This window comes from Heterodontus francisci, chromosome 7 (genome assembly GCF_036365525.1).
Source record: "Heterodontus francisci isolate sHetFra1 chromosome 7, sHetFra1.hap1, whole genome shotgun sequence".
Classification (NCBI taxonomy): domain Eukaryota; kingdom Metazoa; phylum Chordata; class Chondrichthyes; order Heterodontiformes; family Heterodontidae; genus Heterodontus; species Heterodontus francisci.
In genome coordinates, this window is record NC_090377.1 from 6528603 (window position 1) to 6542265 (window position 13663).

Below are 13663 nucleotides of genomic sequence, written 5' to 3' on the forward strand. Positions count from 1 at the left end.
GGAACAGGAGGAGGCCATTCAGCCCCTCGAGCCTGTTACACAGGAACAGGAGGAGGCCATTCAGCCCCTCGAGCCTGTTACACAGGAACAGGAGTAGGCCATTCAGCCCCTCGAGCCTGTTACACAGGAACAGGAGGAGGCCATTCAGCCCCTCAAGTCTGTCACACAGGAACAGGAGGAGGCCATTCAGCCCCTCAAGTCTGTTACACAGGAACAGGAGGAGGCCATTCAACCCCTCAAGTCTGTTACACAGGAACAGGAGGAGGCCATTCAGCCCCTTGAGCCTGATTCGCTATTCAATTAGATCATGGCTGATCTGAACCTCAACTCTATTTACTCCACCCCACCCCCCACACACACACAATTCCATATCCCTTGACATTCCGACCAAACACAAATCTTAGTCTTAAAAGTGCCAACTGACCCTCAGAATCCAGTCTTTTGACAGAGAGAGTTCTAGGTTTCTACCACCCTTTGCGTGAAGATTGTCTTCCTGATTTCATTCCTGAATGGCCTGGTTCTAATATTAACCAGACAGAAATTCCCTGTGGATTGTGCCGCTCAACTCCTGCAACCTCGGCAGCACAGTAACATCAACCACACAAAGGGCATCCTCTCCAGGGTGGGTGACCAGGAGAGCCCCTGAGGAGATTGCCACGGTTTGTATTGAGTTCTACTGTGGGATTTGAGGCCCATTTCAGGTGGGTCTAATGCTGAATCTGCCATTGCTCGGAGAGCAGATTAACAGCAGGTCTGCTAAGCACCTCGGTGCATTTTACTATGTCAAAGACATTCTACAAATGCAAGTTGTTGCTTTTGTTGGATCTCTTTACCAAGCCGGGAGATAGGGCTGTGTAACATTGCCAGTAATTTGTACAGTGCACTCTCCCTCTCCTTCCATCCTCCCCCCAAAACTATAGTCAGACGTTTCACACACTGTCTGATTTAACCAGTGATGTTATTGAGAGTCTCATTGCAGTATAGGTATCATGAGCACTGTTCCACATCCTACAGCTTCACTTCAGCACCCCAACACACTGCAATTCCTGACATTATTTGTTGACATGCAGAGATTTACATTTTAGACTAGTTTATGCATCGTCAATTCTCCTCTCTTGTCCCTCCAATGCTCCAAATACCCCATCACACACACACCCTCCTTCCTCCCTCTACCCTCACTGTGTTAAAACCAAGACCCATCACATTGTGTCTGACTAACCCATTCTTAACCAGGGTCTCAACGATTCAACGAGAAAGAAAAATTCCAAAGGTGGGACCTGCCATCCGTGGTTAACTAAAACAGTTAAAGATAGTATCAAACTTAAAGAAAAAGCCTATAATTGCACAAAGATGGGAGGCAGGTCAGAAGATTGCACAGAATATAAAAAACAGCAGAGAATGACTAAAAGGTTGATAAGGAAGGTAAAATTAGAGTACGAGAGAAAGCTAGCTCGAAATATAAAGACAGATAGTAAGAGTTTCTATAGATATTTAAAAAAGAAAAGAGTTAACAAAATGAGTGTTGGTCCTATAGAAAGTGAATCTGGGGAATTAATAATGGATAATAAGGAGATGGAAGATGAATTGAACAGATATTTAGCATCGGTCTTCACTGTTGAGGACACAAGTAACATCCCAGAATTAGCTGTAAGTCAGGAAATGGAAGGGAGGGAGGAACTCAAGAAAATTACAATCACCAGGGAAGTGGTGAACAAATTGTTGGAGCTGCGGGCTGACAAATCCCCGGGTCCTGATGGACGTCATCCTAGGGTGTTAAAAGAAGTGGCTAGTGAGGTAGTTGCTGCATTGGCTTTAATTTTCCAAAATTCCCTAGATTCCGGGAAGGTTCCATTAGATTGGAAAATAGCGAAAAAAGGGAAGGAAACAGAAAGCAGGAAACTACAGGCCAGTTAGCTTAACATCTGTCATAGGGAAAATGTTAGAAGCTATTTTTTAAGACGTTATAGCAGGGTACTTAGAAAAATTCAAGGTAATCAGGCAGAGTCAACATGGTTTTGTGAAAGGGAAATCATGTTTAACCAATTTATTGGAGTTCTTTGAGGCAGTTACATGTGCTGTGGATAAAGGGGAACTGGTGGATGTATTGTACTTAGATTTCCAGAAGGCATTTGATAAGGTGCCACATCAAAGGTTATTGCAGAAAATAAAAGCTCATGGTGTAGGGGGTAACATATTGGCATGGATAGAAGATTGGCTAGCTAACAGGAAACAGAGAGTAGGCATAAATGGGTCATTTCCTGTTTGGCAAGATGTAACGAGTGGTGTGCCACAGGGATCAGTGCTGGGGTCTCAACTTTTTACAATTTATATAAATGACTTAGATGAAGGGACCGAAGGTATGGTTGCTAAATTTGCTGATGACACAGAGATAGGTAGGAAAGTCAGTTGTGAAGAGGACATAAGGAGGTTATAAAGGGATATGGATAGGTTAAGTGAGTGGGCAAAGATCTGGCAAATGGAGTATAATGTGGGAAAGTGGGAAATTGTCCATTTTGGCAGGAAGAATAAAAAAAGCATATTATCTCAATGGTGAGAGATTGCAGAGCTCTGAGATGCAGAGGGATCTGGGTGTCCTAGTGCATGAATCGCAAAAGGTTAGTCTGCAGGTACAGCAAGTAATTAGGAAAGCTAATAGAATGTTATCGTTTATCACGAGGGGAATTGATACAAAAATGTGGAGGTTATGCTGCAGTTATGCAGGGCATTGGTGAGACCACATCTGGAGTACTGTGTACAGTACTGGTCTCCTTATTTAAGGAAGGATGTAATTGCATTGGAAGCAGTTCAGAGAAGGTTTACTAGACTAATACCTGGAATGGGTGGGTTGTCTTGTCAGGAAAGGTTGGACAGGCTAGACTTGTATCCGCTGGAGTTGAGAAGAGTAAGAGGCGACTTGATTGAAACATATAAAACCCTGAGGGGTCTTGACCGGGTGGATGTGTAAAGGATGTTTCCCCTTGTGGGAGAATCTAGAACTTGGGGTCACTGTTTAAAAGTAAGGGGTCACCCATTTAAGACAGAGATGAGGAGAAATTATTTCTCTCAGAGGGTCGTGAATCTTTGGAATTCTCTTCCTCAAAAGGCGGTGGAAGCAGAGTCTTTGAATATTTTTAAGGCAGAGGTAGATAGATTCTTGAAAAGCAAGGGGGTGAAAGGTTATCGGGGGTAGGTGGAAATGTGGAGTAATCAGTTCAGCCATTAACTTATTGAATGGCGGAGCAGGCTTGAAGGACCGAGTGGCCTACTCCTGCTCCTAATTCGTATGTTTGCACGTTCGTAAACTGAAGCAATTCCAAACTGCTGCACTCCTCCCCTCCCTCAGTTTCCCCTCAAACTGCTGCACTCCTCCCCTCGCTCCCCATGCTCTGGGGACATGGGTTCGAATCCCACCACAGCAGAAGGTGGAATTTGAATTCAATTAATAAATCTGGAATTAAAAGCTAGTCTAATGATGGCCATGAAACCATTGTCGATTGTTGTAAAAACCCATCTGGTTCACTAATGTCCTTTAGGGAAGGAAATCTGCTGTCCTTACCTGGTCTGGCCTCCATGTGACTCCAGACCCACAGCAATGTGGTTAACTCTTACATGTCCTCGAAATGGCCGAGCAAGACACTCAGTTCAAGGGCAATTAGGGATGGGCAACAAATGCTGGCCTGGCCTGCGACGCCCACATCCCATGAAAGAATATTTAAAAAAACTGTGGGACTCCTCCCCTCGCTCAGTCCCCCCTCAAACTGTGGGACTCCTCCACTCCCTCAGCCTCCCCTCAAACTGTGGAACTCCTCCCCTCCCTCAGCCTCCCCTCGAACTGTGGAACTCCTCCCCTCCCTCAGCCTCCCCTCAAACTGTGGAACTCCTCCCCTCCCTCAGCCTCCCCTCAAACTGTGGAACTCCTCCCCTCCCTCAGTCTCCCCTCAAACTGTGGTTGGCAAAAATTCCAACTCTAAATTGGATACAGTGGTCTTGTTACTGGACCAATAATCTGGAGAACATGATTTCAAACCTTACCCTGGCAGTTTGAGAATTTGAATTCAGCTTAAAAAACAACAAATTCACTGATGTCCTTCAGCGAAGGCACTTGCTGTCCTTACCCGGTCTGACCTACACGTGACTGCAGTCCTGCACTAATCCTGCGGTTGACTCCTGACTGCCCTCTAAAGTGGACTAGCAATCCACTCAGTTGTATCAAACCCGCGAGCGCGAACTGTTTAGGAAGACAACTCACATCAGTGTAACTAGGAATGGGCAATAAATGCAGGCCTTGCCAATGATGCCACATCCTGAGAATGGCTCAGTGTTCCGAGGAATCCTCTTTTGAAGAACACAAACTGTGTATTCGCGACAGGAAATTTGGGTAAACTCGGAGTATGGAATGACTTTGCTGGATTTCAAACACAAAATCTTTTCTTCAAACTCCTCAGATTACCTACATTGAAGACACAATCTGATTGTAGCCTTTGGGGCGGCACAGTGGCGCAGTGGTTAGCACTGCAGCCTCACAGCTCCAGGGACCCGGGTTCGATTCTGGGCACTGCCTGTGTGGAGTTTGCAAGTTCTCCCTGTGTCTGCGTGGGTTTTCTCCGGGTGCTCCGGTTTCCTCCCACAAGCCAAAAGACTTGCAGGTTGGTAGGTAAATTGGCCATTATAAATTGTCACTAGTATAGGTAGGTGGTAGGGAAATATAGGGACAGATGGGGATGTTTGGTAGGAATATGGGATTAGTGTAGGATTAGTATAAATGGGTGGTTGATGGTCGGCACAGACTCGGTGGGCCGAAGGGCCTGTTTCAGTGCTGTATCTCTAATCTAATCTAATCTATGAGATTTGCTATGTCGTCTAGTAGGAATGTATTGGAGTAGAACGGAACTCAGTCTCTAGTCAGTGCGGTCTGAAGAATCTCAGACACAGTTCAAACTGCATCTGGATTTCCAACCCTGATGGGGATGAAATCATTTCTTTTAATGTTGTTGTGCCCGTCCACCAGATGGATCATACTCAGAGACAGACTGGCCACATGTGAAATTCCAAGACCTCTTGGGTTTCCCTGTGAACGATCCCCTAGCGCTATATGATCGGGTACCTCCCCTCCCCCCACACTTTAACGGTGTGAATCCGCATCCTGTCTGTATAATTGTTCCCCACCTCCTGCACCCAATTCCCTGCACACAGGCAGACTGTCAACAGGCTGGTACAGAACCCGACAACCGTGCACATTGCTGCTAGTTAAAAGACAGCCGATGGTCGGCAGTGGGAGGTGAATAGCGACAAAAATGGGGAGTACTCACCCACAGCATACAGGACATGCAGATCCATCGCACTCTGTTACCAGTCCGAACCCTCGGCAGACCCACCGCGAAGGAGGGCATGGTGATGCCCAGTTAGCAATTCCGGCAAAGTCAGGAGTAACAGGCGAGTGTGAGTGACGACAGAGTAAAACCTGGCCAAGTTAACGGTGATAAAGGATTCCAGCCATCCTTCTGTCTCTCTCCCGCTCTCTGCCTTTATGGCCAGTTTGGAGCACAGACTGACGGGCACTGAAACCCCCACCTCCCCTCCCCTTGGAAACTCCTTCAGCTCCGGTTTAGAATTAGACCACTCCCCTTCACTCATTCACTTCACAGACCATAGCCACTCAATGAGGGAAAAAAATCCTGGACTATTCCCTCCGCCAGCCTTCTTTTCAAATAAAAAAATACTAGATGTTCCGGAGGAGGGTTTGGGGGGTTATTGATGGGGGGGTGAAATCTCACAGACAGATGTCTTTCAAACTAGCTGTGTGTGTCCCTTTCTCCTTCTCTTTCAAACTGTGGGCCTCCCAGGATCTCACTACATTTGCCTGGCTAGATATAAAAATAAACAAAAAACAGATGCCCCCAGGGAATTGGGAAAAGAGGAGAGAGGGAGAGAGAGAAGCACAAGGTTCTCAAATATTCGGGACAAAGCTTGTCTTTATACTGTGTAGCAGAACACAGAACGGTCGGTGGTTTCTTCAAGCACATTACTTCAGACATAAACCTCCCTCCCGCACCCACCCCCCCCCCCCCCCCAAAAGAAAACATATTTATTTCAGTGGCTCTGACTACAGTGAATAGCTGACTTGCCACAAAGTACTCTTCTGCTGGTATACTCAGTACGAGTCAGTTAATGTTAACCCTTAAAACATTGCAACAGTTCATTCAGTCAGCCCACAACCTCAGAAAGCAATCAGCGAGTTTATGAGGTGGGACAGATTTATTTCTGGTTACTCAGCCATTGCTCCAACTCCGAGACTGTTTGAGATGCCCAGGACACCATAGGGAGACCATCAGGCTATGAACCCTACCCCTCGTCATTGCCAGGCTTGGTCTAGTGCCAGGATCAAACCTGGGACGTACGGCACCATGCCCATTCCTCGGGCGCTAAATTGGTGCCTAGGCCTCCAATATGGTGAGCATGAAATATGTGCTCTTCACAAGCCAGAGGTTTGCCGCCTGCCAAAAGAATATCTGTCCAGGGCACTAGGCCCTTTGCTTATTCCGTTAAGGGACCAATGCCTTTTTTGGGACCCCCGCTGCTCTGAAGCAATCAGCACCAGGGCACACAAGAAAATCCAATCAACATGTAGCCTTAAACTGACCACTACAGTCCTTAAACTGACCACTACAGGCCTTAAACTGACCACTACAGGCCTTAAACTGACCACTACAGACCTTAAACAGGCTGCAATTAACAGGATAACTGGTTATAAAATACTTGCCTGAATGTGGAACTGGGATGTCCTCCCAAGCCCGCACAGAAACCAGCAACACCATCCTCCCCATTGCCTCCAATAGACTCCATTCTCATCTCTTCCACTACCCTCCCTCCCCAACTCCTCCACTGCCCTCACTCCCCATCAGCTTCGCTATTCTCTCTCCCGCAGCCTTCGGCGCCCTGCATCCCCCTCTCCTCCGCTATCCTCCCTCCCCACCTCCTCCACTAACCTCCCTCCTCATCATCCCCCGACCTCCCTTCCTGGTCCTATTTAAGGACTTCCCCAAGGGCTGCTGCTGGTGTAGTAATGCCCAGTATTTGAGTCCTTTTTGCTGGTGAGATTCCTATCTCGATGATAATGAGGCCCAATATTAGGTGCACCTTGAGCCTATCCATTCAGGCAGGAGGATTGGTCCCTCCAAGACACGTTTTGGGTCAGCTTTAGGTCTTTACTTATCAAACATATTTACAATTTCATTATACATGAACCAGAGACTTCCCCTCCCCTCCCCCAGAGAGAGGGACAGAGGGAAAAGATACAAGCAAAGAGATGGAGAGTGAAAGAGACACAGAGCAAAAGAGAGTCAGTGTGTGAGGGAGATGGTGTAGAGAAGTGAGGGATAGGAGAGTAAGTGAAAAGACTGCACTCTATTATATTTCTGTTTCTCTCTGCTCCCTGCCTCTGCTTTTTCCTTTCCCTCTTCTCCATCCCTTTCCTTCTTTTGTCTTGGGTGGAGAGAGAGTTTCAGCATAAATAAAGGGAGATTAAAAGGGTCCATGATAGGGTAGAGTGTGCATGGACTGTGGGAGGAGATTGATGACACACGTGTGCGTTTGTCCTTGAGAGACAACAGGACAGAAATGATTATCGATCAGGACATATTGACATAATGATTCTGAGGTATGATGATGATATGGTACTTGTGGGCCTCATCAGGAATAACAAAGTAAACCATACGAACTCAGTGGACAGGTTCATAAATGCTGCGGTGACAAATCTCTTAAATTGAATGAAAACAAGACGAAAGAACTAGTTATAGACATTGGGAAAAAGACAGTTTATAATATTGTTCCCAAGAAGATTCAAGATGTGGAAACTGAAACAGTCACCAGCTATAATATCCAGGTATCAAAGTAGATGGTAAGTTGAATTGGGGGGATAGTGCAGTGATGTGGTGGTCAAGGGACATACATGATTATATTAAATCAGAAAGTTAAAATCTTTTCGAGTAGATCCCACAATCATGAAACTCTTCTATGGCTGTATTTGAGAGCGCTATCCTTTTGGGATGTCTGTCATGTATGGTTGTCTTAGGAATGGAGATTCTTTAAGGGTACAGAGATTGTTGAACCAGGCAGGAAGGGTATTTGACGAGCAAATCGCTCTTGACAAGATTGGCTCTCAAAGAAGTTTGACAAAAGTAAAGAGTTTATGAACAGTGAGGATCACTCCTTGTCTCAGCATTACTGCCAGATGCATTCAGGGAAAAAGCTGCAATCCCTTTCATGTAGGGCAAATCAGTTCTTGAATTCTTTTGTGTCTTTCTCTATAAGAACTTTTAACAGGAGCCTGATGAATGGATGAGGATACACACTCATGATGGGAACCATTGACTTATTATTTTAATGTACTGGAATTAGTTTTTAAACTAATTCAATCAATTCAGGACTGAGATGAGGAGAAATTTGTTCATCCAGAGAGTGGTGAACCTGTGGAATTCGCTACCACAGAAAGAAGTTGAGGCCAAAACATTGTATGTTTTCAAGAAGGAGTTAGATATAGCTCTTGGGTTTAAAGGGATCAAAGGATATGGGGCGAAAGCAGGAACAGGTTACTGAGTTGGATGATCAGTCATGATCATAATGAATGGCAGAGCAGGCTCAAAGGGCCGAATGGCCTACTCCTGCTCCTATTTTCTATGTTTCTATGTAAACATATATATTTTAATCAAGTTAGACTTTTTGTGATAGGGTAATGTTTCTTTTTATTGTTATTATTCATATGTGACATGTGAATGAATGAGCAATGCACCCAAAACGAATTGCCATATGGACAATAAATAAAATTGAATTGAATTGAAAGAGTGAGGATTGAGCAAAGAGAGAAGTAGAGAAGTTCACTGGAAAAAGAAAAAGAAAAATGCAGGCGGTAGAGCGAGTGCAGGAGAGAAAGAAAAGAGAAAGGGATGGCCAGAGAATGGGTGGGGGGGAAACAGAATTCTAACAAAGAGACACAGCAAAGGGGTGCACAGAGACCCTAATACAAGGTCCCAGCTGAGCTCAATGTGGCTTTAACATGAGAAGAATGTAGACCCCTTTGTTCTGTTTGCACTATTTCCAAGTGTCTTTGTTCTTAAACAGTTAGTTATGGAGGGAATATACAACAGGGGAATAGTAGAGGCAGGTCAGGAGAGATCCAGGTCCAGGAAATATTCACAGGGGAATGATAGAGACAGGCCAGGAGAGATCCAGGTCCAGCAAATATATTCACAGGGGAATAGTAGAAACAAGCCAGGAGAGATCCATCTCCAGCAAATATATTCACAGGGGAATAGTAGAAACAAGCCAGGAGAGATCCAAGTCCAGCAAATATATTCACAGGGGAATAGTAGAAACAAGCCAGGAGAGATCCATCTCCAGCAAATATATTCACAGGGGAATGATAGAGACAGGTCAGGAGAGATCCAGGTCCAGCAAATATATTCACAGGGGAATAGTAGAAACAAGCCAGGAGAGATCCATGTCCAGCAAATATATTCACAGGGGAATGATAGAGACAGGTCAGGAGAGATCCAGGTCCAGCAAATATTCACAGGGGAATGATAGAGACAGGTCAGGAGAGATCCATGTCCAGCAAATATTCACAGGGGAATGATAGAGACAGGCCAGGAGGGATCCAGGTCCAGCAAATATATTCACAGGGGAATAGTAGAAACAAGCCAGGAGAGATCCAGGTCCAGCAAATATATTCACAGGGGAATAGTAGAAACAAGCCAGGAGAGATCCATGTCCAGCAAATATATTCACAGGGGAATGATAGAGACAGGTCAGGGGAGATCCAGGTCCAGCAAATATATTCACAGGGGAATAGTAGAAACAAGCCAGGAGAGATCCAGGTCCAGCAAATATTCACAGGGGAAGGATAGAGACAGGCCAGGAGAGATCCAGGTCCAGCAAATATATTCACAGGGGAATGATAGAGACAGGTCAGGAGAGATCCAGGTCCAGCAAATATTCACAGGGGAATGATAGAGACAGGCCAGGAGAGATCCAGGTCCAGCAAATATATTCACAGGGGAATGATAGAGACAGGCCAGGAGAGATCCAGGTCCAGCAAATATATGCACAGGGGAATGATAGAGACAGGCCAGGAGAGATCCAGGTCCAGCAAATATTCACAGGGGAAGGATAGAGACAGGCCAGGAGAGATCCAGGTCCAGCAAATATTCACAGGGGAATGATAGAGACAGACCAGGAGAGATCCATGTCCAGCAAATATTCACAGGGGAAGGATAGAGACAGGCCAGGAGAGATCCAGGTCCAACAAATATATTCACAGGGGAAGGATAGAGACAGGCCAGGAGAGATCCAGGTCCAACAAATATATTCACAGGGGAAGGATAGAGACAGGCCAGGAGAGATCCAGGTCCAGCAAATATTCACAGGGGAAGGATAGAGACAGGCCAGGAGAGATCCAGGTCCAACAAATATATTCACAGGGGAAGGATAGAGACAGGCCAGGAGAGATCCAGGTCCAGCAAATATATGCACAGGGGAATGATAGAGACAGGCCAGGAGAGATCCAGGTCCAGCAAATATATTCACAGGGGAATGATAGAGACAGGCCAGGAGAGATCCAGGTCCAGCAAATATATTCACAGGGGAATGATAGAGACAGGCCAGGAGAGATCCAGGTCCAGCAAATATATTCACAGGGGAATGATAGAGACAGGCCAGGAGAGATCCAGGTCCAGCAAATATTCACAGGGGAATGATAGAGACAGGCCAGGAGAGATCCAGGTCCAGCAAATATTCACAGGGGAATGATAGAGACAGGTCAGGAGAGATCCAGGTCCAGCAAATATATTCACAGGGGAATGATAGAGACAGGCCAGGAGAGATCCAGGTCCAGCAAATATATTCACAGGGGAATGATAGAGACAGGCCAGGAGAGATCCAGGTCCAGCAAATATTCACAGGGGAATGATAGAGACAGGCCAGGAGAGATCCAGGTCCAGCAAATATTCACAGGGGAATGATAGAGACAGGTCAGGAGAGATCCAGGTCCAGCAAATATATTCACAGGGGAATGATAGAGACAGGTCAGGAGAGATCCAGGTCCAGCAAATATTCACAGGGGAATGATAGAGACAGGCCAGGAGAGATCCAGGTCCAGCAAATATTCACAGGGGAATGATAGAGACAGGCCAGGAGAGATCCAGGTCCAGCAAATATATTCACAGGGGAATGATAGAGACAGGTCAGGAGAGATCCATGTCCAGCAAATATTCACAGGGGAATGATAGAGACAGGCCAGGAGGGATCCAGGTCCAGCAAATATATTCACAGGGGAATAGTAGAAACAAGCCAGGAGAGATCCATGTCCAGCAAATATATTCACAGGGGAATGATAGAGACAGGTCAGGAGAGATCCATGTCCAGCAAATATTCACAGGGGAATGATAGAGACAGGCCAGGAGGGATCCAGGTCCAGCAAATATATTCACAGGGGAATGATAGAGACAGGTCAGGAGAGATCCAGGTCCAGCAAATATATTCACAGGGGAATGATAGAGACAGGCCAGGAGAGATCCAGGTCCAGCAAATATATTCACAGGGGAATGATAGAGACAGGCCAGGAGAGATCCAGGTCCAGCAAATATATTCACAGGGGAATGATAGAGACAGGTCAGGAGAGATCCAGGTCCAGCAAGTATTCACAGGGGAATAATAGAGACAGGCCAGGAGAGATCCATGTCCAGCAAATATTCACAGGGGAATGATAGAGACAAGCCAGGAGAGATCCAGGTCCAGCAAATATATTCACAAGGGAATGATAGAGACAGGCCAGGAGAGATCCAGGTCCAGCAAATATATTCACAGGGGAATGATAGAGACAGGTCAGGAGAGATCCAGGTCCAGCAAGTATTCACAGGGGAATGATAGAGACAGGCCAGGAGAGATCCAGGTCCAGCAAATATATTCACAAGGGAATGATAGAGACAGGCCAGGAGAGATCCATGTCCAGCAAATATTCACAGGGGAATGATAGAGACAAGCCAGGAGAGATCCAGGTCCAGCAAATATATTCACAAGGGAATGATAGAGACAGGCCAGGAGAGATCCAGGTCCAGCAAATATATTCACAGGGGAATGATAGAGACAGGCCAGGAGAGATCCAGGTCCAGCAAATATTCACAGGGGAATGATAGAGACAGGCCAGGAGAGATCCAGGTCCAGCAAATATATTCACAGGGGAATGATAGAGACAGGCCAGGAGAGATCCAGGTCCAGCAAATATTCACAGGGGAATGATAGAGACAGGTCAGGAGAGATCCAGGTCCAGCAAATATATTCACAGGGGAATGATAGAAACAGACCAGGAGAGATCCAGGTCCAGCAAATATTCACAGGGGAATGATAGAGACAGGCCAGGAGAGATCCAGGTCCAGCAAATATATTCACAGGGGAATGATAGAGACAGGCCAGGAGAGATCCAGGTCCAGCAAATATATTCATAGGGGAATGATAGAGACAGGCCAGGAGAGATCCAGGTCCAGCAAATATATTCATAGGGGAATGATAGAGACAGGCCAGGAGAGATCCAGGTCCAGCAAATATATTCACAAGGATTGACCCCTGAAGGACGGGACAAGCTCCATGATAGAGAACGCGAAGTCACATGTTCTACACCCATGCTGTGCTGAGTTACCTGATTCTCAGGCTGGGCTCCAGTATGGGAACACATGACTTCAGCAGCCCCTGGGCTAGGAGGAGTGATGCGATTTCAGCCGGGGCTTCTGATCCTGACCGCTATCCAATGACATTTGCCTGAAAATGTGTGTGTAGGTTGGGGAGGACAGGAATCATCTCGGCCTGAAGAACCACTCCTCAGTGTTGAAGACCTTGCAACACATTGTCTGGGCTCAGAGCTGAAGAACGGTCCATGGATGAGGTAGCAGAGGAGGGGGATTCATTCATGCTTGCACACAGACACATGCACACTCACCAATACACACACAAGGACACACTCACTAATTCATGCAGACACAACACGACAGAGACTCACTAGAAGCATAGAATGGTTACAGCACAGAAGGAGGCCAATCGGCCCATCGTGTTCATGTTGGCTCTCTACAAGAACAACTCACCTAGTCCCACTCCTCCATCTTTCCCTCTTCGCCCTGCAATTTTTTTCTCTTCAGATAACTGGCCAATTCTCTTTTGAAAGCCTCGATTGAACCTGCCTCCGCCACACGCTCAGGAAGTGCATTCCAGATGCTAACCACTCGCTGTGTGAAAAAGTTTTTCCTCATGTCACCATTGCTTCTTTTGCCAATCACCTTACATCGGTGTCCTCTGTTTCTTGATCCTTCCGCCAATGGGAACAGTTTCTCCCTATCCACTCTAACCAGACCCCTCATGATTTTGAACACCTCTATCAAATCTCCTTCTCTTCTCTAAGGAGAACAGCTTTAACTACTGTAATCTATCCATGTAACTGAAGTTCCTCATCCCAGGAATCTTTCTCATCAATTTTTTCTGTACCCTACCCATTGCCTTCACATCCTTCTTAAAGTGTGGTGCCCAGAACTGAACACAATACTCCAGTTGAGGCCAAACCAGTGTTTTATAAAGACTCACCATAACCTTGCTTGTGTACTCTATTTATAAAACCCAGGATCCC

General features: G+C 46.1%; 1 protein-coding gene across 8 annotated transcripts in view; it reads right to left on the reverse strand.

Moving 5' to 3' along the window:
- Positions 1–13663, reverse strand: part of tns1b (tensin 1b) — a 939527-nt gene that overhangs the window by 817077 nt on the left and 108787 nt on the right. The window contains exon 1 of one of the 8 annotated variants that reach the window (XM_068034713.1): positions 5310–5518. The exons of the other annotated variants lie outside the window; for them this stretch is intronic. Within the exon in view, the coding sequence (XP_067890814.1) occupies positions 5310–5390 (81 nt within the window). The 5' untranslated portion in view covers positions 5391–5518. Of the gene's footprint in view, positions 1–5309; positions 5519–13663 lie in introns of those variants that run through there. 8 annotated transcript variants of the gene reach the window in all.